The sequence below is a fragment of the Myotis myotis genome, unplaced genomic scaffold, assembly GCF_014108235.1.
Source record: "Myotis myotis isolate mMyoMyo1 unplaced genomic scaffold, mMyoMyo1.p scaffold_m19_p_2, whole genome shotgun sequence".
Taxonomy (NCBI): domain Eukaryota; kingdom Metazoa; phylum Chordata; class Mammalia; order Chiroptera; family Vespertilionidae; genus Myotis; species Myotis myotis.
In genome coordinates, this window is record NW_023416324.1 from 66,713,087 (window position 1) to 66,738,631 (window position 25,545).

Sequence of the window (25,545 nt, forward strand, 5' to 3'; positions counted from 1 at the left end):
ACGTGGAGGGAGTGTTACTTGACAACAGTGGGAAGCTAGTACTGGGCCTGGCTACCAGCACTTCAGTGGCTCTGTTTGGATCAGAGACCTCTCTGTGAAGCGACCAGCCCCCATCCACCTTATCTCCAGGGTGAGCTGCCCCTCTGGCACCCTCCCAGGGCTACACAAACAGCCCTCCATAGGGAGAAAGGAGGGGAGGAAAGCATCCTCCCTCAAATGCAAAAAGGGGTTAAATCCTTCCTGGGATGGATGGAGTAAACCCCATCCACTTGCAGAGGCTCCTGGTGGAGTCTCTCTCCATCCATCTCCCTGTCCCTCTTCAGACTGTCCCTGACCACCACCACCACCTCCCCCTCCACCCCCCACGTCCAAGCATTGGAGAAACTGAGAGAAATGGTGGTCCTTAATTTACAGACAATTTAAATCTTAAGAGATTGACACAGATTCTTTTCGTATTAGCAATACTTAATATTCCAAAGGTAGCACAAAGCTCTGTTATCTATCTATCTATCTATCTATCTATCTATCTATCTATCTATCTATCTATCTAAAGCCTAAGCGACTGACTGACCTAATGACTGGTCAATGGGTTGCTATGATGAGCACTGACCACTAGGTGGCAGGTTTTCAACACAGAAGCTGGCCCCTGGTGGTCAGTGTGCTCCCACAGCCAACTTCCTGTGGCTGGACAACCTCCTACAATCCCTCTCCCAGCCTGCCAACCTCCCATGGCCGCTCCCTCCAGCCAGCCTACTTCCCTTCGCCCCTCCCCCTGGCCAGTGTCCCACAGTCCTGATCTTCCCTGATTGCCAGCCAGGCCAAGAGACCCCACCTGTGTACAAATTCTTGCACTGGGGCTCTAGTATTGAATAATTCAATTTCATGCTCACCGGTCAACTGTTAGAAATAACTATAAGATCTGATAGTGCTTGCTTACCAGGCATTGTTTCAAACATGTGGTCCATACAAGAACCATCTCAGAATATTCTGTAATCCTTGCTGAGAAGTCAAGGCTTGGAGTAGTTTTCACCATCACCTCAGATGACTGACTCTCCTGAGGAATAAACTTTGAAAACCATATAACGCCACACAGGAGAACTATTTCTTTTTACTTCTTTATTTGAACTTACCAGCTTTTGTATTGGGTATTCCAGTTCACTTGCATTTACAATAAATTTTTTTATAAAGTCATCTATTCCGACCAAAATTTTAAATGTTCAGTTCAAGAAATAAACTCTGCAATTCCTCCTGCTTATATCCACTATGATGAAAACAGTAAAGTAGAGCCTCACCCAGCTGTGGGACTCTGGCAGATCTGGGCATACCCTAAAACATGCTGGCTACTGCCTCTCTTCCTTGTCAGCCTAAAAGTAAAGAATAATGTCCTTTGATTCCAATTAAATGAATTCCTGCACCCATTAATTTATCTGGCTTCTGTAATGCTTTGGCCTATTGTGTGTTTTTTAATCTTTATTGTTGAAAGTATTACATAGGTCCCTCTTTTTCCCCATTGATCCCTTCTAGCCTGCACCTCCCCCTCACCCAGGCCTTTCACCACACTACTGTCTATGTCTACTGGTTACACATATATGCAGAGAAGTTATTTGGTTAATCACTTCCCATCCACCCACCCCCACCTTCCTCTGATATTCTATAGTTTATTCTGTTTACATGTTTCTGGATATATTTTGTTCATCAGTTTATTATGTTCTTTAGATTCCACATATGAGCAAGATCATGTGACACTTATCTTTCTCTGTCTTATTGTGTGCTTTTTAAATATATTTTTATTGATTTTAGAGAGGAAGGGAGAGGGAGAGAGAGATAGAAACATCAATGATGAGAGAGAATCATTGATCTGCTGCCTCCTGCATGCCCCCACTGGGGATTGAGCCCACAACCTGGGCATATGATCTTGACTGAAATTGAGCCTGGGACCCTTCAGTCCGCAGGCTGATGCTCTATCCACTGAGCAAAACTGGCTGGGTTGTCCTATTGTATTTTGAGAAGGAGCCACATTCTTCATCTCTTCATCTTCCTTTCAATGTCTCCCCTCTTCCAGCCCTCTCCTGCTCTGAGATTCACTAAACCTGTCCTCCTCAAGGTCAAAGATCACAGTTATTTCTCTTTCTCTGAGAGGCAGGCCTTCCCTGACCACCCTCTATATAAACTCATCTAATATACATATACTATGCATGCTGCTTATTTTCTTTCTGTATTGTCTGTCTCCTCCCACTAGGATAGAGTTTCATGAGGCAGGAATTGGTATCCATTTTGTTCACCACTTGATACTGAACACATAGACCAGTGCCCAGCAAATGGTAGGTACTCAGAGAATATATGCAGTTAGCAAGAAAACAAATCACTCTGGAACTCCAGGTATCTTCTCTGGTCACTCCTCATCTCCTGCATGTCCCATTCTGCCTCAACTTGCCCCCAGTATGTTAACCTTCTCAAGGCTCCATCATTAGTGGTTTGTTTGTTTTTCTCATTATAATCCTCTTATGCATCACATGGGCAAGGTTGTTTTAAGGTTCATTTATAGATCAATATAATACTGTACATGAGGAATCTGTACTAGGCCTTGACACATTAGACTAAATACTTATCTTTTAGAAACATACAAAATGTAGGAAACTGATATATACTCTCCAGGAGTGTAAAGCTGATATGCAAATAACCTCTGTAACCATTAGTTAATGACTTCAGGATCTTCTGTTGTACTAAGTTGTTCCTCTGGGTTACAGCTCACCATGGCCTCTGGATACACCATGATGGACCCCATCTATCTGGTGGAAAATCAGAATAATTAGCTGACAGTAAATCCAAAAGCACTAGAGATTCTAGACAAGATGTCTAAGCCTGTGATGGTGGTGGCTATTGCAGGTCTGTATTGGACAGGAAAATCCTACCTGATGAAATGCCTGGCAGGAAAGAACCAGGGTGAGTGTTGTTCTGGGGTGGGGACCATTAGGTTGGAGACAGTGATAACAGAGGCTGATCATGTCTCTCTCGTGGTCATCTTAAAAAAGAGCCTCATTCCTCCCAGTGAAGAAAACTTTTAAGTTTCATTGCTAGATTTATAACTTCAAACCCATCTGTCCACAAAATCTCACTCATTTGTTCAGGAATAAAGAGTTCCCTAGCCCTATCAATGATCCACCCATTAGTCAGCTCAGCTCTAGAAAGTATTCCCTTCCTTTCTCCTACATTACTTCTGCTCTAAACTCTAGCATACAAATATTGTCAATAGTTGCTGTTTTTAAAAAGGGATAGGAGGTAAAGCAAATAGCAGTATATTCTGTATATCCCATATTTCAATGGGGCTACCATCCAACTGTTTGCTTCATTTCATAACAAAGCTTTGATGAATTCTCTCTCTCTCTCTCTCTCTCTCTCTCTCTCTCTCTCTCATAAGTGAACGCTCTCTCTTTGTTGACAACTTATTTTACCTCCCAAAGCTGAGACCAGTGACCTCCAATTATACCCTGCCTTTCTTTACTGGGGTAATGGGAACATCAGATTACTATGGATTAGTCAGAAAGCAATCAAACACTATCACATGTAGAAGAGTGCAGACAACCTCAGGCTTTATATTCTGTCTGTGGAATATACTCTGGATGTAGAAATTGAAAGGCTTCAGCCATGCTGACTCAACCTCCCCTAGGTATTTTATCATGTTCATTTTCATTTTTCATTGAAGGAGACATTGGGAAATGGCAGAGGTCAAAATCTTGGACTGTGGGACTAGATATATCATCAGTGGGTTCCTTGGCATATACCTCACACCCTCTCCCACTGTGTGTTTAATTTCTGCCTTTGGAAAGAGTGTCTAGAACAATCTCACAGGTCCTTTCTGTTTTCCCCTCCATTTTGTCCCCACTTGAAGCAGTGAGCAAAGAACTCATCATTTTTTAGAAGAGAAAAAAAAATTGAGGAAAATACAAGGGTAAAGGGGAGGGAAAAAATCCAACAAAAGCTGCTTTATTATCCAGGTCCTGGCAGGACTTAGATGACCCACTCAGGGGTAGTGAAGCGCACTTAATGGGGGATGATTTACAAGGGCATAAGTACAGCACAAAGAACCAATGTGGGATGAGGATGCATAAAGAGAGTGGCAATAGCAATGGCCAGGTAGACTCTAAAACTACTATAGCCAGATGAGGCAAGCAAAAGTGGATACTAGAATGTGGAAAGACCAGAGACATGGCATGGAAGGGGGTGTGGCCGAAGGTAAAGGAACAGAGGCACTAGGACACCTGGCTCACTAGGAGGAAAGTGAGGAGAACGCATGTCTGGCCTCTGGTCTCCTTTTGATGCTTCCCACTGGTTGAAATCCTCCAGAACCTGAAGGACAAGGGAGCTCTTCAGTGTCAGAATAGAAAGGTCAAGCCATGACTGGGGGGCTCAGTTGGTTGGAGCATTGTCCTGTACACCAAAAGGTCACAGGTTTGATTCTGGGTGAGGGTACATACCTAGGTTGCAGGTTCAGTCCCAGGTTGGAGTTTGTACAAGAGGCAGCAAATCAATGTTTCCCTTTCTCATGTCAAATTTTATCTCTCAATCTATCTATCTATCTATCTATCTATCTATCTATCTATCTATCATCTCCCTCTCTCTAAAATCAATAAACATGTCCTCAGATGAGGATTAAATATATATATATATATATACACACACACACATACATAAAGGTCAGTAGAGGTTATATTAGTTCTGTAATGTGACATAACTTGAACTACAAATGATAGAATGAGGTAAATAGAGGATACAAAGTGTTTATTGAGAAGGTCCTCAATATGTATGAAGATTGGTTAGGCTGTTCTTGCTGAAATGAAAGCAACTTTCTCCCAGCCAGGCACTCACATTCTGACAAGTTTAACCAATGTAACCTATTGGCAGCCTGGACTATCTGCTGTTACTCTATACACTTTCCCCTCTTTCTTTGCAGGATTCTGCCTGGGCTCCACAGTGAGGTCTGAAACCAAGGGCAACTGGATGTGGTGTGTACCCCACCCCTCGAAGCCGAACCACACTCTGGTCCTTCTGGACACTGAGGGCCTGGGCGATGTGGGAAAAGTAAGGCAAAGAATTTTTTTTTGTTTTTTAGCTTACTTTAAAAGAACAAAACATCTGCCAGAGAATAAAGCTAGATAGGAAAGCAGAACTTTTCAGCAGGACGGCCTTTGAGTCCAATTTGCAACAACACAGGCACACCCCACCCCACCCCCACCCGCCCTAAATTTTAGTTGATGTAAAAAGGAGGGGAAAACGTCAAACCAAAGTAAAAAACTTTTCCCCAAAATCTCTTGCCCCAGTGAATTTAGGGGGGCAAAGTTCCCAACAATGAACTCTCCACCTGGCATTTCTTCTTTTAGCAACATCACCTCAGTCTTTGTTATGACTTTTGCTCCATATATTCTATCTATTCCCAGCAAATCCAATCTCCTGGAATCTGTGTTAATGAACACAGATTACGCTGGAGTCAACTGAAAGATGTACACTAACCAAAAGCTCTAAGTCAACAACCATGAGTGAAGACCTGGAATTCTAATTCTCAATTCAGCATCTTATGATCAACATTTGACACTAGCTGGATCAATAAAGGTCTATTCAGAATTTCTGAGCTGAGGCAGATGTAGTTAAATCATAATTAGTATTTGCAGCCTATGATTTAGTTTCAAACTCAAAAGGCAGGTATGAATAGCTACACCTAAATGTATTTTAGAACTGGAGAGGAAACAATAACAAGATATAATCAATACCAGGCAAATTTGCTTGACATAAATTCTGGTTATAAGGAAGAAGAAAACATAACAGGTCATATCCACCTGATAACTAGAAAAAAATGGGTATTTTCCCACCCTTAATCTAGTTTAAACACAGGCAGATATCTTTCTGAGATTTTTTCTATATCACTTTTCCTAATCCTTAGAGCTTAATGAGAAATCATTTATTCTATAAAGAAATACAGCATAAATGGCCACAGTCTAAAATATGCTTATGATAATTAGAAAATTATATCACTTAAAAAAACATCTTGCACTGTTACAACATTACTCTATGGTATTATTTGGTGCAGGGATCTGCCCTCACCAAAAAGCATGGCACGTATTGCCAGGTGGAATACTAACACTGCACAAAGAGAAGCAGTAACAGCAAAGTCTCCATAGAACTTTCTATTTATTTAACTGTGTAGGAGCATTCAGTTAATGCTCCAAATTAAAAACAGTGCAATAAAAGCAACTTTAATATAAACAGACAAGAAGCTGCAATGCCAGTGGCCACGTGGTGCTGCCAATAGGGAAAATAAAGCAGTGTTCGAGTGAGGCATGGATTGGGGAGGTGAAAAGGGAGGCACGGGAGGCAGATTTCAGACAGTGACATGAAACTATTGTACTGCTGGATGTTTCGTTTGAGGATATCTGAACAAGGGCCAAGAACACGTTCAAATCTAGGTCGGTCCAGCTTAACGCACTTCAAAGGGCCACGAGCCACCACCGTGGCAGCTTGGGGGCGATTCATCAGTAGTGCTATTTCACCAAAATAATCAGAAGGCCCCAATCTTCCCACTTCAACAAACTCTTCGTTTTCTGATCTACGCCGTAGCACAGCGGCTGACCCCTCTAAGATAATGAAGAACTCATCCCCTGGTTCTCCCTGCACCACAATCTTCTGCCCATCTTCAAACTGGACTGGTTCCAATGCATCAGCTACTGTGAGGCATTCCCACTTGCCAAAGGATTCTAAAATAGACACTTTACTAAGAAACTCCTCATACATCTCCCACTTTCTCAGAGTGCTTCCCATAAGGATTCTTCTATAGCTGTCTCGGTCAATACCCCACAATTTCACATTTGTCTTAGCTTTGACAGTGGCTGCTCGAGGTGTTCCATAAATCCAAGCAAGTTCTCCAAAGCTTCCTCCTTCCCCAACACTGGTTGCCCATTCATTGTTGACATAGACATCCATCTCTCCTTGATCAATCACATAGAAGTTGTCCCCTTCATCACCTTGCTGAATAACGGTCTCTCCAGCAATAAAGGAAAGCGGAAACATGGCGTCAAAAATATCACTTCTCTCATTATCATCAAGATGTGAAAACAGCACATTCTTTTCAATGGCCTTGGCTAACGCAGCCATTGTCTTATAATCTTTTGGTATAACCTTTCTAACATATCATGCAGCATCTTCCTCTGTGTAGACTTCAGCGCTGATAGCACCTCGCTGTCTCCGGCCTTTAACCACTGGGTTGGGTGGAGGAGAGATTTCATCCTCTCTCGAATCTCCACGAGTGCTTGCTTTCTGCAGATTCTGAATCTGTTTGGCCTCCTCCTTCTCCAACCTCTGGAAGTATTCCCTGAGGAATGCCATGGTTCTCTCTGTTCGAGCAGCGCACAACTGCACAATGGAATCCTTCAGCAGGGCCTGAATGTTGTGCTTCTGCACATAGAGCTCACATTGCCGGAGGCTGCGCTCCTCCTCAGTGGCTGCAGTGGTACCAGAGACCATGGTTCTCGTTCTCCGGGGACTCGAGGAGGCCAGCGCGGGGCAGCGGCTGGCTGCGAGTCTGCCGCTGGCTGAGCTCGCTCAGCGCTTCCTTCCCAGGCAGGACCCACTCTGCCATAGCGGCTCCGCGGAGGCTCCACCGGAACCGACCCGGCAGCAGCCCGGGAAAGAATTTTTTGTTCTTGATACTCCACTTACATTTTAATTTGTCACCTCAACTTTCACGATGTATTTCTCTAAGCTACAAATTTAATTAGGAATAATGAAGCAAACTTCTATTTTGTAGAACTTACTTTCTTGGTAAACTCAATACTTTGATTAAGAATAGATCATTTTATTTTTACACTGGGGCAACAAGTACAAGTTAAATACTTATTGGACAGCTGCATTCAGGGCTTTGTGTTAGGTGCTACAGATATGGCAGTGAATGAAGCAAAGACCAAGAGCATAGTAGAGGATTAATAATATGCAGTGTTATCAGAACAGCGTATCAGGGATACAAAAATTGAGATCCTAATGCAGTCATTCTCAGAGGAAACTATAATCCATGGGACCTACAGTTAAATTGTAAGGGATTAATGGGGTTGGAGGTAGGACTCATGAAAATGGATTACAGTGAAATAATCTACTTAAAAATCTCCAGAAAAGCTTCAGCTACACCAGGAATATATATTTTTTAAAGAAGAATTTTGTGCTGACTTCTCTAAAAACACGAGTTAGACCCACAAAAAGCACTATTATGGAATAATATAAATATTTTGTATTTATAGTGTTACTTGCAATTCAATCTTTTCTCCTTATTTATGTTAGCGTGAGTCTTAGTTGAAAGTAGCACTAATGCACCTTTGGCTTCCATTACCGAGAAGGAAAAAAAAAGATGGGGAGGGAGAATGAATTTAGAAAATCTAAATTTAAAAAGCTTCTAGTTCTGGGGATAGTTTCCTTCTCTCGGGGGCTAACAGTTCTGCCCCTCTGGTGTATATCAGCATATTTCTAATTTACTATAATTTTATTGGTGAGCTCACTGACTCGCTCAGTCCTACAACACTGGGGAAGGCTAGATCCAGTCCATCCTCCACAATTGCTTCTGCAGTTCAGGTAAAAAGCTACAGTGACCGCATTTCAAATGTGTTAGCTCTTGCCATCTGGGGTGATTTTCTTGGTGTGATTTACAAAGTTCTGTCAGTAAAGGAGTGCTTGAGTTGAAGAGGGATCTGATTCAAGGACACATCCTGTGTAACTGAAGCTTTGACCAATAAATACTTTCTTGATCTCTACTTCCCAGTATAGTAAGTACTTGAGTCCATCATCCATGTACTGGGACCTAGGTGAGAAAACCTTTGATTTAAGCTGGCTGGGTTACTTACCTTGGACTGTAAGAGATGGTTTTGAGTGTACAATTTATAATATACAAACCTAACTTTTAAAACAGTTTTTGAACTAGTCAGTTGTAGTTGCAGCTCAATACCCTTGTTCTGTTTTTTTTTAAAAGGAAGTAGTAGACCTAGGGAAATCCAAATCTGATGTATTCCTACAGCGTTAGAAGAGGGCGCAAGGGCACTCTTTGACACCAAGGTCTTTTGATAAATGAGGTTTTATCACACTTCTTCAAGAACTACAGTCTTTATTTTTTTTTTTTTTTATTGCTTAAAGTATTACAAAGGGTATTACATATGTGTCCATTTTATCCCCCCGCCCTAGACAATCCCCTAGCCTCCCCTATCCCCCAATGTCTTATGTCCACTGGTTATGCTTCTATGCATGCATACAAGTCCTTTAGTTGATCTCTTACCCCCCTACCTCCTGCCCCGCAACCCTCCCCGGCCTTCCTGCTGCAGTTTGACAATCTGTTTGAGGCAGCTCTGCCTCTGTATCTATTATTGTTCAAAAGTTTATAATGGTCTCTATTATCCATGAATGAGTGAGATCATGTGGTATTTTTCCTTCATTGACTGGCTTATTTCACTTAGCATAATGCTCTCCACAAGAACTACAGTCTTTAATTGTGCATTCCAATTCTCTACATACTAAATGCTGAATAGTTTTTTAAATGAGCTCTTCACTGACATATTTCCAACGCCCTTCTAAGTTCCAGGTTTGCTTATAAATGAGAGCCTCTTTTGTATTATATAACAGCAATATTTGCCATGTTATTTTCCCAAAGTCATCCAATGAAACTACAAAATGGAACTGGAAAATATTCAGTAGGTCAAGGAAAAAAATGACAAAAGGTTTTACTCAAATGTTTTAATCACATTTATCATTGACATCTCTTTGAAGAAAAGTAAAATTTGTTTTTTGCCTAAATGATGAAGATTTGTGTGTTTTTTTTAAAAAAAGTAGATAATATTTAAAATGGCATTATGATAATTCTGTCCATGAACTTGTACTTTTAACAATAGATCTGGATTGTTATCCTTGGCTTACTGTGTGGTTCACCTATGACTTTGAATAACTAAGGATTCCATTAAGTTAGCATTTTATTTGGATTAAAAAAAACCCAACAAATTAGCCAGTCTCTGTTTTTCTTCTATGCTTAATTAGAAGTGAAGGGTAGAGGCCCTCCAGAGTCAGAAGTTCATTTAAAGATCCCTTTCTTAAAGGATGTCTCATGCTCTCAGGTTTTTCATGCATTAACTTTTTTAAGTACCTGCTCAGTCACTTCAGGTCAAATGCTTGGAGTAGTATTTCCACATTGGAGTTCGTCAAGCTTAAAGTTTTTACTAGTTCCTAGCATTTGAGACACTAAAGCTGTTGCGAGAGAGTACAATTTGTATATCGCATGGCACTAGAAGGCTTCATGGTTTCTGACTGAAATAAAAGTCAGCTTTTGTAGCTTCCCACCATTGTTCCACTTGTTTTAGATCACTTATTAATTGTGCTCACTGCAGGCTTTATTTTCATTGTTGTTTATGTGATGATAAACATAATACTGGAATTTGAATTGAGCCTTAAGACACAATTTAATATGAACTCATAGCTACCAAGCTTGTTTTTGTGAAAAACAAACAAACAAACAAACAAAAAACAGACTAAAACCTAAGTAAGTCTAGTTTTAGGTGTGATTTGTATGTTAGTGATGGATTATATTGTAAGATGAGAGATAAATTGGAAAAATGTGTCTGTTGAGAGAAAGACATTTATACGCTTAAACCTTGCATTACTGTGTTCACATTTAGAAAACAGGCATCATCTACAGTTTGGCTTTGAGAATTTTTTCTCTCATTAATTTTATAGTAAATGTATTTTTTTTAAAAAAAACTCTAACATTTTCATTTTATTTTTACATCTTTAAAGTAAAATTTTGATTAAAATGGTAGTTTTTTGCCCTGGCTGATGTGACTCAGTGGTTAGAGCGTTGGCCTGTGAACTGAAGGGTTGAAGTTTCAATTTCCTGTCAAGAGCACGTACCTGGGTGGCAAGTTCAATTCCAGTCCCGAGGAAGGGGGAAGCAGGTGGCAACCAATGGATATGTCTCTCTCACATCCCTCTCTCTCTCTCTCTCTCTCTCTCTCTCTCTCTCTCTCTCTCTCCCTTCTTTCCTCCCTCCATTTCATTCATTCCACTCTCTCTAAAAAATCAATAGAAAAAGTATCCTCAAGTGAGTATTAGCCAAAAAAACCCTATTTTTTTAATTTTTATTTTTCATTTTCAAAAATAAAAACAAATAAAAAAAAACAATAGCCAAAACCGGTTTGGCTCAGTGGATAGAGCGTCGACCTGCGGACTGAAGGGTCCCAGGTTCGATTCCAGTCAAGGGCATGTACCTGGGTTGCGGGCACATCCCCAGTAGGAGATGTGCAGGAGGCAGCTGATCGATGTTTCTCTCTCATCGATGTTTCTAACTCTCTATCTCTCTCCCTTCCTCTCTGTAAAAAAATCAATAAAATATATTTTAAAAAACAACAACAACAACAAAAAAACAATAGACATCTAAGTCCCCTACTGTAATGCACTTTCTAGGGAAACCCTAAGAATGACTCATAAATCTTTGCCCTGGCTGTGCTTCTAAGCAGCATGTTTATCTACAACAGCATGAACCACATCAACTACCAGGCCCTGGAGCAGCTGCAGTATCCTTCCAGGAACCCAACCACCATGTGCCATGAAGGCTACAGGAATGTAACTGAGACTATTTTTGTCGTTGTTGTTTCCTCGTGTCAATAATCATGGTTGAGTGAAAAGAACACAGGATTAATGGGAACGTTAATAAAAATTGTTTCTGGGTGAGATCTGGAAATTTTAGCGTGGAGCACTTCTTATTCCTTAGCTAAGATCCCAGCTATGTGACTGAACTAACAAAGCTAATCTCCCAGCTCTGGTGAAGGAGATGACTCAGCCAAGTTTGTGAGTTTCTTTCCAGACTTTGTTTGGGTTGTACCGGATTTCAAGCTGGAGCTGAAGTTAGATTGATGCACCATCACTGAAGATGAGTGCCTGGAGAATGCCTTGAAGTTCATTCCAGTTACCAGAGGATGGTCTGAGTGGCACAGGGTTCAGTAGGAGGTGGGACCAACTGAGCCTGTTTCTCAGCACTTAGGTCAATCTTTATTTTTATTGAATTGAGGCCCATGCTAATGGTGATATGTGTATGACAGGTGGGTATGGTTTTAGTTGTTATTATTACTGAAAAAAAACTCAAGTGACCAGAACTTAAGTTGGCTGAGAAAATATAGAATACATTGTTGGACAAAATGATTTTTGAAAAATTGACATCATGAAAAATAAGTGTAATGGATGATAACTAGTGCTAAAACTTCTTAAGGCTCAAATATTTTTGTTACATATTGTTCAGAGCTCATCTATTTCTATTTAGCAAAACATGCTCATTAGTATAGAAGATGATAAACACAGAATCACAAACATATCAATGACTTTATTGTTTAAGTACATTTCATGTTGTCTATTTTAATAGTCTGCATGGTTACATTCTTCATATAAAGGATATTTATATAAATATCTCCACCCAAAAAAATCATTGACGTATCCTTCCTATAAGACTGTCAAATCCTTTATTACTTGTTTTTCATAATATTGCTCTCTTCCTTCTATAGCCTCATACAATATTTTGTCATGTTGAAATAATAAACTCAACACTGAGTACATTTAGCAGGGAGAATAATAGGTAGTACCTACGAACATATCCATTTTTGCTTATTTAATAATTTATTTATTCATTCAAGAATCTTTTATTGAACAGATGACATATGCCTAAAATCACACTGTGTGACATTTAATATAAACTGATATAAAAAACAGGTGTGGTCTCCAAGTGGCATTAGGTTAACATTACTTTTTGATGATGTCTGCTAAAAAATCTATGAATGTATTTATATTGCTTGTATTTTTTAACTTTGATTTTTAGGAGTTTTTATTTACTGTTTTGAGTATTGTCTTTCCTTCACATGAAACTTTTTCCAGCAGTATCATAAATATCCTTATTTCTACCGGAAAACAATTCACTGTCACTTTAGAGCCCACATTTTATTTATGGCCTGAGGACTATAATACCAAAAGTATTTGTGACCGTATTGGAGATTAATCTATCATTCAAAAATAATAAACAGTTAAACCATTGGGCACCATGGAAGGGCTAAGGAAAATAACCATAAGTTTCTTCACTTGGGATGGATGTCCATCTCCTATTTTCTCCAGAAATACTTTCTATGCTCTTAGCTCTGAAAATAATAAATAAATAAATAAATAAATAAATAAATAAATAAATAAATAAATAAAATATATGCTTTGGTAAATTATTAGCATTAGGTTGATTTGCATGATTAGATAAAAGGAGACTTACAGGAACCAGTGTTACAGTGATGCAAAAATCCCTGGAAATGAATGTCTTCAACCTCCTTGCCTGAAGACTGCTTCATCAGTGATTAGTGTTTTTCTTTTTTTAGGCGAGGATCCCCAAACCCAGAAGTCCAACATGCCTAGAGAGTATATCAGGAAGTTCTTTCCAAGGCGGAAGTGCTTTGTCTTTGACCAGCCTACAAATGACAAAAAAGTATTACACTAGGTGTAGGATATGTCAGAAAACCAACTAGAATGGAATTTTCAGGAGCAATTCAAAAATTTATGTCAATATATCCTTACACATGCAAAAACCAAGACTCTAAGTGAAGAAATCATTATGACTGGAAATCGTGAGTCTTCGTTGTTACAGCAAGTTTCTTTGCAGTTCAGTGTGTGTGATTGCTCTTTGAATTTGTTGGTAATTTTGTTCCCTTCTCTATGTGATATGAAAAAACAGACATTCATGCCACACATAGACATGCATGTTTTTTCATTAAAGTTTCCCTGTATGTGGGATTGTTGAAGCCTACTGTATCTCATGAGACTAATACACTAATGACATAAGCACAAGCTGCTGTTAAGGAGAGGAATCTGCATGGTGATGAGAAGACCAATGAGATGAGTGTGTCTTGTTGAGGATACACAAGATATTTTGAGAATTTACACCAGTTAGAAAAAATATATAGCAGAACATAAGCCTCTGATATCTCCTTAGCGTTTGAGAAGAAAATTTAACTATAGCCTTATGAGCAGGCTAGATTCACGGATATGCCAACTGGGCAGACACACAGTGCCCTATGCTGAGATGGTCCCAGGCTTGGTTTAATGTTTGTGTCACTGTCCTGAAATTCTTGATTTTTTAAAAGGGCCCCACATTCAGTTTGAAATAGTGCCCACAAATTACCTACTTTACTTACCTATAAGAGAAACTCATTTTATAACTTCAACGGGAAATTATTCTAGGAAATTCTTGAATGTGTTGGATGAGATTATTATTTTCATACTAGAACGTGATAAATCCATAAATTAAAAAGAGTGAATAGAATAGACAATAATGTCTTTATTAGAAAGTAGACACATAAAAGTAAAAGGAGGAGGCAACAAGGAGGAATATGGGAGAAAAAAAAGAAAACAGACTTCATTTCAGTAAAATTGTTGCGATTTTTAGAATGCTGATCTTGAAAGCTTGTAAAACAGTGAGTGAGAAATTCCTTTTAATTTTCTAAATATAATGTGTCATTCAGGGCTGGGGGCTCAGGCAAAGGCCTATGTGGATGCCATCAACAGTGGAGCAGTGCCTTGTTTGGAGAACACAGTGACAACTCTGGCTGAGCAAGAGAACTCACTGGCTCTACAGATGGCAGCTGACCACTACAGCAACCAGATGGCCAAGAGAGTGAGCTTCCCCACAGACATGCTGCAGGAGCTGCTGGACCTTCATACAGCCTCTGAGAGGGAAGCTATTGCAATATTCATGGAGCGCTCCTTCAAGGATGACAAAAGAAGCTTATGGTAAGATATCTTAGCTACATCTTTCATGAATACTGCCCTTCTATAATGATGCCTAGATTCCCTTTCTGTGACTCCTGAGTTCACGTGTTTTTAACTGTAGAATGAGCCTGGATTGTTCTGAGTGACTGGCCTCTATAGGATACTGTACATGCTTTTTCTAAAAGATAATGTTTTTATGTTCTATTGTTGCAAAACAAAAGATCGTGTGCTTAGCAGCATACAAAAACACATAGTTCTTCAGGTCAGAGTACAGAACAAGATATGGGTGCCCTGCTCAGTGTACCACATGCTGAAAACAAGGTTCAAATGGGCTTATATGATCAAATGAAGGTTCTAGGAAACTCCCCTCCATCTTCAAGTCAGCAATGATTTATCAGATCTTTTTGTATTGTTTCTAATTTCTGTGACTACCTACTCTGACATCAACTGGAGAAATCTTCTTTTAAAGGGCTCATGTAGTTAGATAATACCCACCTGAAAATTTCCATCTTAAAGTCAAGCTGGACTGTGTAACATAATCTAATCATAGGATTAATACTCATCATACCCATGGGTCCAAGGACTATGTAGGGATTGAACCCCAGGGTAGAGAACTCTTAGAAGACATCAAAATTCTACTCACTATCAGCACCTTCACTGAAAGTTTGTCTTTGAGTGTGCCTTTGACTATTTTATAGGTTACAAAAATGTCTCAGTTCATATAGAATAAAAGCAACTTCATTAAAATGTCAAAGTACAGCAAATACATCTTGTTTCTATATTTTTGCACAATCAAACCCTCATTGAAAAAAATTATGACCAGCTTAAAACTCTGTTCAGAGACCGCTAAACTCACTAGTGGGTAATTGATTTGCTATGTATATATTTTATCCATAGTAACCCAAGTTTGTAGAGGAAAGTCATATTGAACTAACCATTGCTCATTGTTGGTCAACATACTACCGATAAAGGAACCATGCATAAACCTGGGTTGCATATTTGAATGATGCTAGGGAGTAAATCCTACAACTTCACATCCAAAGAAAAATAAATGTTTATAACTATACTAGTGGCCCAGTGAATGAATTTGCGCACATTGAAAGGAAATTAATTAGAAGAAATATATCACTATTTGCCCTTTCTATATAATAGACATGTCAACCAAATTCATGACAGACAATGACAGAGCAAAACACACACATGTGATTGATTGGCACTAGCGAGAGCTTTATATGTATCGCATATGCCCAAGTCAACTTGGCCTTTTATATATATACTAGAGGCCAGGTGCACAAAATTTTGTGCACCCCCGGGGGGGGGGGTCCCTCAGCCCGGCCTGTGCCCTCTCACAGTCTAGGACCCCTCAGGAGATAACAACCTGCTCACTTAGGCCTGCTCCCGGGTGACAGAGGGCAGGCCCAATCCCTAGGTGCAGCCCCTGGTCGGGCCCAGAGCAGGGCTGACTGGGGAGTTGGGGCGCTGCCCCCTGTCATGCACAGAGCGGGGAGATTGGGAGGTTGTGATGCCACCCTCAGTCAAGATCAGGGTAGGGCAAATTGGGGGGTTGGGGCACCGTCCCCTGTCACACTCAAGGCAGGGTCAATGGGGAGGTTGCGGCGCCACCCCCTGTCATGCACAGAGCAGGGCCAATCAGGGGGTTGGGGCACTGCCCCTTGTCACTCACAGAGCAGGGCCCATCAGGGGGGTTGGGGCTCTGTACCCTGTCATGCACAGAGCAGGGCCAATCAGGGAGTTGGAGCACTGCCCCCGTCACACACAGAGCAGGGCCCATCAGGGGGTGGGGCACCGCCCTCTATCACCCACAGAGCAGGGCCGATCAGGGGGTTGGGGCGCCACCACTCTCACACTCAAGGCAGGGCCGATGGGGAGGTTATGGCTCTACCCTGTCACACACAGAGCAGGGCCCGTGGGGGGCGGGGTGTTGGGGAGCTCCCCCCTATCAGGCACAGAGCAGGGCTGATCAGGAGGTTGGGGCGCCTTCCCCTGTCACGAACAGAGCAGGGTGGATAGGGAGGTTGTGGCCCTGCCCCCTGTCACACACAGAGCCACAGGGCGATCAGGGGGTTTGGGCACTGCCCCCTGTTATGCTGATCCCGGTGCCAAGAGGCCTCATGGCTCTGCTGATCCCAGTGCTGGGAGGCATATTACCCTTTTACTATATAGGGTAGTGCCGGAAGCCGGTCCATCCTTGCTGCTTGACACAGTCGCTGCAGGAAAGAAACATCTGTACAGCATATGTTTCAAGGGACCTGGCGTATATAGCATACTGTTCTTAATATGTTTGCTCCCCTTAGCGCTGTGTGTTTTAAACAAGGTCACCTCTCCGAGAAAGGTTGTTTCCCCAGGTAGGGATTTTTCCCTGAAGTTAGGGAGGGGATGAAACTCCTTAACTAAGTGCCAGGCGGGTAGTTAATCACTTTAACTACAAAGAATCATGCTTAAGCTACATAATCTTTACTCCCTAGAATGGAGATAAGAAACGCCCTAACCTTTGTAATAGAAATTGACAGGATTAAAATCAACTGGTATAAATACGGATGTAACAAGACAATAAACAGCAGAACCTCTCTGGAGATCCAGACCAGAACTTGGCTGGAGATCCTGGCTGGAGATCCTGGCTAGGCTGCTGATCAACTGAACGCTGTCTCCGTGTCATTCCTTCTTCGCCGACTCCGTCTACGCCTTTGGGAACCCCTGGACCTGCTGGGGTTGGACCCCGGCAGGGTAGAGTCCTGGTGCATGGGTGGGGCCGGCTGGTTTGCCCTGAAGGGTGTCCTGGATCAGGGTGGGGGTCCCCACAGATGTGCCTGGCCAGCCTGGGTGAGGGGATGATGGCTGTTTGCAGCTGGTCACACACCCTTCAGGGTGGGGGTCCCCACTGGGGTGCCTGGCCAGTCTGCGTGAGGGGCTGAGGGCTGTTTTCAGGCTGGGGGTTACTGAAGCTCCCAACTGCTCCTTTTTTTCTTTTCTTTTTTTTTATTCTGGGCCAGCTTTAGCTTTGAGGCTTGGCTCCAGCTCTTAGGCCTCCGCTGCTGAAAGTAGGTTCCTGGCCTTTGCTTACAATGTTGCAATCCTGCTGGCTGAAGTCCAGTGGTATTTGTTACAGAGTTTCTTAAACTGCAGGCTCAGAGGCCTGCAGCGGCAGGCGGGGAACATTGTAGTCCTCCGTCACTGAAGCAAGCAAGCCTCATGTTAGTTTCAAGCTGCCTGGCTGCCGGCTGCCATCTTGGCTGACAGTTAATTTGCATATCTCGCTGATTAGCCAATGAAAAGGGTAGCGGTCGTACTCCAATTACCATGTTTCTCTTTTAGTGTAGAGGATAGAATGAATGTGCTTATTTAGACCTGCTTTCTGATGTAGCTAAATTTTTTCCAGCCCAGTGAAGCACCCCAACTTCTCTTCCAGGTAATTGTCAGCAACACAGCAATAAATATTAACATGAAGCAGATTATTATTGTAGGCCACACATGGAGAACAAAGGGTAAAATATTTAACTGTAGCAGTGTTTGACTATATACTGTGCAGTGAGAAAGCCTGAAGTCATTTTCAAGGTCCACCATTTCTTCTTTTCAGTTGGGTTGAATTTCTGAGCTTTCTAAATCTTTATTTTCTGGCTAAGGAAAAGAAAATAGGATTCCATAAAGTCTCCTATCTACCTACTCCAGGACTTCTGGGAGGATCAAATTAAATAAAGCATGGGAAAACACTTCACAGACATTTGGTTAAAGTTTAAAATGTTTCCACCTGGCTATAAAGACTGGGCTGTAGAAACTTCACAGAGGCTAGTCGTTGCTAGGGAGAGGAAGCTGGGTATTGCTAAGCGATGCCGTTACCTGGATGGACACTTAGCATATTAGCCTTTTATATAGATAGATAAAGTGAGGATGTTAACGACTTATTGTGGTGATCACTTCACAATGTATATGAATAATGGTTCACTGAGTTGTATACCTAAAACTATTATAATGTCATGTGTCAATTTTATATCAATTTTGGGGGAAGCCACCATGTCTACTGACTTCATAATTTCACAGGGGTTGGACCTGAGCCAAAGTGAATAAGGGACTTTCCATATGATGCCTGGTCATTCCAATTCCCAGTCCACCCGGATGCCATCACACTGCTTCTTTTAGTTTTCTTTTTAATTCTTTCAATTACAGTTGACATACAATATTATATTAGTTTCAGGTATACAATATAGTGATTAGAAATTTATATAACTGACAGAGTTATCACCCCAATAACTTTAATGCTGTTCTAGCACCAAAGTTATTACAGTATTATTGGCTTTATTCCCTATGCTGTACTTTAAATCCCTGTGACTGTTTTTATAACTGATAATTTGTACTTCATAATCCCCTTTCCTGTTTCCCCCATCACTCCAAACTGCTTCCCATCTGGCAATCACCAACTTATTCTCTATATTTATAAGTTTGTTTCCATTTTGTTTTTACATTTCCTTGGTTTTTTAGGTTCCAAGTGAAATCATATGGTATTTGTCTTTCTCTGTCTGCCTTCTTTAGTATAATGCCTTCTCAGTCCATCCATGTTGTCACAAATGGCAACATTTCATTCTTTTATATGACTGAATAATATTCATTGTATGTATGTACCATTTCTTTGCCAATTACCTATTGATGGACACTTAAGTTGCTTAGATACCTAGGCTATTGTAAATAATCCTGCAATAATGTGGGGTGCATATATCTTTATAAATTAGTGTTTTGGATTTCTTCAGATAAATACCCAGCAGTGGAATTGCTGGGTCATACAGAAGTTCCATTTTTAATCGTTTGCAGAATCTCCTCACTGTTTTACATGGTGGCTGCACCAACTTAAAATCCCACCAACAGTGCATGATGCACCGGGCCTCTATATAAATTATGTTAGCCATGTTATTATAGAGCTTAAATTGTGCCTGCCAGCTGGGTGGGGAGAGTGCTTATCAAAGGAGCCATGAGCACCTGTCCCCACTTCTCCCCAGAGAGAGCCACCCTGACCTCTGCCCCTGCACCATAGCCCTGACACTAGTCAATTACATTCTCTCCTGTATAGCCCTGGAGCCTTTCAAACTGCTGCCATTGCAAAACTAGGGCAAGTGCGTTTGTGAGCAAGTGAGTCATTTCCTAAGCCCCTCAAAGAGAACACCTGAGACTCCCGAAGCCCTCCTCATTCATTCACAATCCCTCCAGGTTTTCACAGACAGACATTGTGGGAATTTCTCTTCCTGGTACTGGTTTCTTGAAGTGGGAAACCGAGTGTGGGCTGGGACCCATCATTCCACAGGAGGTCAGTTAGCCACTGAGATATGCCTCCTATTCTCAATTGCCACACATAAGTGTGAGACCTGTGGGCTCCACATCTCTGTGCCTCCTACCAGTTTTATTGTGGTGTTTCTTTATATTTTTCATTACAGGGCTTCTTTTCAGCTAGTCTACAGATGGTTCTTGATGGTTGTTCTATGATTTAATTGTAAATTTAACCTGGTCCTAGAGGAGATGAGCACAGCATGTAGCTATTTCACCATCTTGACTGCAAGTGAGACAGCTTCTTCCAAGAAGATCACAGTTGGACCTTCCCTTCTAACAACTTCTCTCCTTTGGGTTTCTCCACATTTCCCTAACAGGAAACCATAGCCATGAAGAATGAGTATTTCTTGCTGTAGAATGGAGAGGCATCTGGCAAATATTGCCAGGCTCAGCTTAAGCAGCTTTCAGAGCCCTTGATGGAAAGTATTTCAAGAGAAACTGTCTCTGTGCCTTATGGATTCAAGCTGTACTTAGAAGCAATGCACAACCTTGAACAATCCTATAACATGGTGCCCAGGAAAGGAGTGACGGTAAGATATAAAAAGAGGGGAGAAGGATAGGGTATTGGGGTCAGTGGGTCTTGTGGATGCTTTTTTAAAATTTAAAACCACACCATACCATTGATGGAGAAAAAGGAAAGCATGGCAAGACCTAAATTTTTGTCTTTTATATCCATAACTAGAGGTGTGGTGCACAAAAATTTGTGCACTTGGGGGGGCCCTCAGCCCGGCCTGTGCCCTCTTGGTCTGGGACCCCTCGGGGGATGACCACCTGCTGGCTTAGGTCTGCTCCCTGGGGGATTGAGCCTAAGCTGGCAGTCAGACATCCCTCTGTCAGCCCGGGAGCCCTCGGGGGATGTCCACTTGTAAGCGGGGAGCAGGCCTAAGCTGCAGTCAGACATCCTTAGTGCTGCTGAGGAGGCAGGAGAGGCTCCCACCATCCCTGCTGTACTGGCAGTCATCAGCCTGGCTTATGGCTGAGCAGAGCTCCCTCTGTGAGAGTGCACTGACCACCAGGGGGCAGCTCCTGCATTGAGCGTCTGTCACCTGGTGGTCAGTGTGTGTCATAGTGACCAGTCATTCCCAGTTGTTCTGCTGTTAGGGTCAATTTTCATATTACCCTTTTATTATATAGGATAGAGGCTTGGTGCCTGGGTGGGGTCAGCTGGTTTGCCAAGAAGGGTGTCCCAGATCAGGGAGGGGGTCCCTCTGGGGTCCCTGGCCAGCCTGGGTGAGGGGCTGATGGCTGTTTGCAGGCTGGTCACAGCCCCTTCAGGGTGGGGGTCCCTGCTGGGGTGCCTGGCCAGCCTGAGTGAGGGGCTAATGGCTGTTTGCAGGCTGGCTATGGCCCCATAGCCACCCAAACTCCCAGTGGAGGCTGGCTGGAATCAGGTATCTGTAATTTATTTATCTTCTATAATTGAAACTTTGTTGCCTTGCACAGAGGCCACAGCCGTCCAGGGCAGGTGGGAAGCTTGGCTTCCTCCATTGCCGGAGCAACCCAGCCTCCTGCTTGCTCCAGCTCCATGGCTGCTGGCCGCCATCTTGGTTGTGTTAATTTGTACATAGTTGCTATGATTGGCTGGTGGGCGTAGCTTGGAGCGTAGCGGAGGTGTGGTCAATTTGCATGTTTCTTTTTTATTAGATTAGATAAGTTAGACACTGGTTTTACATAAACCAGAAATATTTCTTTCTAAATATGGGATTTATTATTATCCAAAATCTAGGTGAAATAGAACATTTATTTAACAAACAGTGTAATAGTTTTGTGCTAAGTATAGGAGATATATAATTAAAGAAACAATAGTCTCAAAAAGTTTATGACCTTACTGAAAAGGAACATATAAATATTCAATTGGATATGATGGGATATGATCATCACACAAGTATACACTGATAGTGATGCTGCTGCTGCTGCTGCTGCTGATGATGATAATTGTGACGCTTAACATATATTGAGCACTCACTTTCTATTGCATGTATCATCTTGGGTGCTGTGTTTGGATTATCAATTTATTAGAATAATATCATCTCCATTATACACCTGAGGAATGAGATGCACTGAGAAGCTAATAAGTTACCTAAGAGCAGATAGACAGTAAGTGGTAGAGCTGGTAGAGCAGGTCTGTGTACCTGGCAGCCATTCAAATCTCTGAAGGAAGTTTAGCAAAGCTTTCTGGAAGAGGAGGGAGAAGCTACAAGTTGAAGTATCAATACATGCTATCTGAGTAAAGAAAGGATAGCTGAGCATCCAGTTAGAAGAAAAAGAATGTGCAGAGACTGCAAACAATGCAGGATGTGTATAGAACTGTACATAAGCCTAGATGTCTGTAACCTGGGGTGGATGGTAGCTGCCATATTAGGATAGGAAGCTGGAGAGATAGGAAAGAGGTTGCTATTGAGAGTTTTATTCTAACTAAAAAGGTTTGGTTTATTTAATGTTTTGTTTTTGTTTTGTTTTTTAAGAGAAAGAGACATCAGTTGGTTGCCTCCCACACATGCACTGACTGGGGATAGAACCCACAACCTGGGTATGTGTCCTGGGTATGAATTGATCCCACAACCATTTGGAGTAAGGTCCAAAGCTCCAAACAACTGAGCCACATGGGCCAGGGTTGGGTTATTTATTGTGACTGTGGAAGGAAGGGAACCATTGTGGGATCCTAAGAACGATGAAGAATTTACTGGGTCAAGTTTGTAGTTTTATTTAACAAGACTCCTTGCCCCTCCTTTTTTTAAATTTTTTTTCCAGGCACATGAGGTTCTCCAGAGCTTTGTACAGTCACAGGCTGCAACAAAGGAATCCATCCTGCAGGCAGACAAAGCCCTCACTGATGGGGAGAAGGCTCTAGCAGGTATAGCACAGGGCTCTGGTCACAGAGGGGAGGGGAGGTTCCTGTAGTGCCTGCAACAGGTGTGAGAGCAAAACCCTCCTGAAACAAGGCGCTTCCAGTCCTGTTAAACAAGTCAACTAAACTGAAACTAACCCGGGGAATTCTGGTAGCTTAATCAGCCAATTACGCCTTTCCATCACATTCTCCTTACCATCTTAAAGTCCCTTTAGCCTCTGACCTCAGGAGGGTACAGCTGAGCATAAATTATTTTCTTTCCTCTGTGAAACCCTTGGTGAACAGCTGAGAATGCCAAGAATTAGGAAGCTGAGAAAGAACAGGAGCTGCTAAGGGAGAAACACAAGGAACAGCAGGAAAAATTGGATGCCCAAGATAAAAGCTTCCAGGAACACCTAGTCCAACTGAAGGAGAAGACTGGGAGACAAAGCGAAAGCCGCCTGAAGGAGCAGGAAAGAATGCTGGAGCACAAGCAGAAGGTAAGTCCGGGTGGGGTCTGGGCAGTGGATAGAGGGCAATCAACAACCTGGGTCTTCATGAAGGAGAGGACAAAACATTTAACTGAAGTCATAAACCCTGAAGGAAACCCAAAGGCATATGAGTCAGTGAAATGCCAAATTAATCGGGTCATTCTAAAGCCCTAAGTCCTTGATTTGGCACCTTCTGCACGGTGCAAATGACATGCCCCAGACTCCTGAACTGGCTCATTGTGCCCCCAAGTGAATAGGACCTTAGTCCTGTAGTCCTTAGGATGTTTGTTACAACCATCAAAGAAATTTCATGTAGATCCATCTGGTGGAAGATGTCAGATTGTGCCTGATATGCTAGATAGGATGCAGAAAGCTCTAATGTTTGCTGCATTCGTATCAAGATCTGCCTGATTTATTCTGTGCATCCAGAGTAAAATGCGTGCTTTTAATAACCAGTGTTCTATAGAGACTCAGAAATTCCCATTATGTGTTACACGTGTGTAGTCATCCTACTTCAGTGGAATCAAGAAATAATTTGAATTGAACCTCCAACATTCCCAAAAAGCATCCTTAAAGGCTGGAACAACCCAACTCCTCCCCCAGGGAAGTCACACTGAGGGATCTTAGAAAGGCATAAAGCATGGATACTCCCACTATGAGGTCCAAATATTTGGACATTTTGGACAAATGTATCAAAGTGCAACTAAGTTAGTAGAAAAATAGAACATGTGCTTAGCTGCAGCAGTTGTTAAATACAAAGTACTGCTAATTGGGATTTTCAAAAGAGAATTCTCTCCTCTTCTACAGATTCAAGAAGAACTACTTATTGAGGGATTTGAAAAGGAATCTGAGAAGAAGAGAAAAGAGATAAATCAACTAAAAGAAGAGATTCAAGAAACTCTAAACATCTGGCCTTCAATATTTATAGAGCTCTTTTATATGACAGCCAGCACACTACTTGAGCACTCCCGGGTCCAATGAAGGAAATAGGCCAATTTTCTTTTATAGATAGGCCGAGAATGTTTAGCAAAGATACTACAAAGGGCTCCTTATGTTATAATAGCATAACACTGTGGCCCTCCTTATGTTATAATAGCATAACACTGTGGCCCATTTTATTAGTATGTGTGCCATGGTAGTTTTGCCCAAGAAAAGTTTAAAAATAAGTAGTGATTACCAAAAAATACCAGGGTGTGATGTACAAAACAAAACAAAAAAACAAGCTCAATTTTGATTGAATTAATTAATTTAAAGAAATGAAAAACAAGTTAGAAGATGATTTATTCATAGTAAAGGTTTAAATAAGGCAAAAAGACAAATGGTGTGATGAGGAAAACATTGGCAATCTGTATTATTATTCTTATTTCTTCAGCTGTAATAATCCTTATGAATCTGGGAGCAAAGAGCAGCAAAGACATTTTTTAAATGGGCAAAAGTATAAGAGATAAAACATTTAACTTTACTGATTATAAAGATATGCGAAGTACAAGTAGAAGGTACTTGTGTCATCTGTCAGAAGGACATTTTGATAGGACATTAGGTTGGCAAAGGTTTCAGGAACCTGGCGGTCTCTCCTATTTGCTAGGGACCATGCAAACTGTGGCCAATACACATCAAAATTTTAAATGCTCAACAGAAAGAGTGTACTTATCACAGCAAGAAACAGAAATTACAAGATGTGCATCTTAACTTTGTTGTCCTTTGGGCCTCTCAATATGTCTTGGAATTTCTCCTGAATTTATGTTCAGATATAAAGTCTACTGGGCTGTCCATTGGAATCATCTCCAAATTCCTGCCACACATTTATAAAGATGGTGAATTAGAAGGAAAAATTTTTTTCAGGGTCAGCTCAACACTTTAAGAATTCTTTTCAGGGGTGTAGGGCTTAGGACCTTTGTGGTTAGAATGGACTGCTTGTAACTGCACACGCTGTATGTAGTCTCTTGACTCTGGACCTTTGCACACAGGACACAGACTTCTTAAAGACCTAGCTGCTCACCCTTCTCCCTTTATTTGCCAGCTTCTGTCTGTCCTCACCCACTGCTATTTCCTGGTTTCCTGAGATTGCATCAGGTTTCTTCCTTGGGCTAAACATTG

The 25,545-nt window shown here is 41.6% G+C and overlaps 1 protein-coding gene and 1 pseudogene across 1 annotated transcript; one reads left to right on the plus strand and one right to left on the minus strand.

The window, feature by feature from the left end:
* The first annotated feature begins 2,753 nt into the window (after positions 1-2,753).
* On the plus strand, positions 2,754-25,470 carry LOC118676666 (annotated as a pseudogene).
* LOC118677478 (cAMP-dependent protein kinase type I-alpha regulatory subunit-like) lies at positions 6,223-7,512 on the minus strand. The gene is given in 1 exon segment (XM_036352611.1): positions 6,223-7,512. A coding segment is annotated over 1 exon segment (1,290 nt).
* Positions 25,471-25,545: the final 75 nt, after the last annotated feature.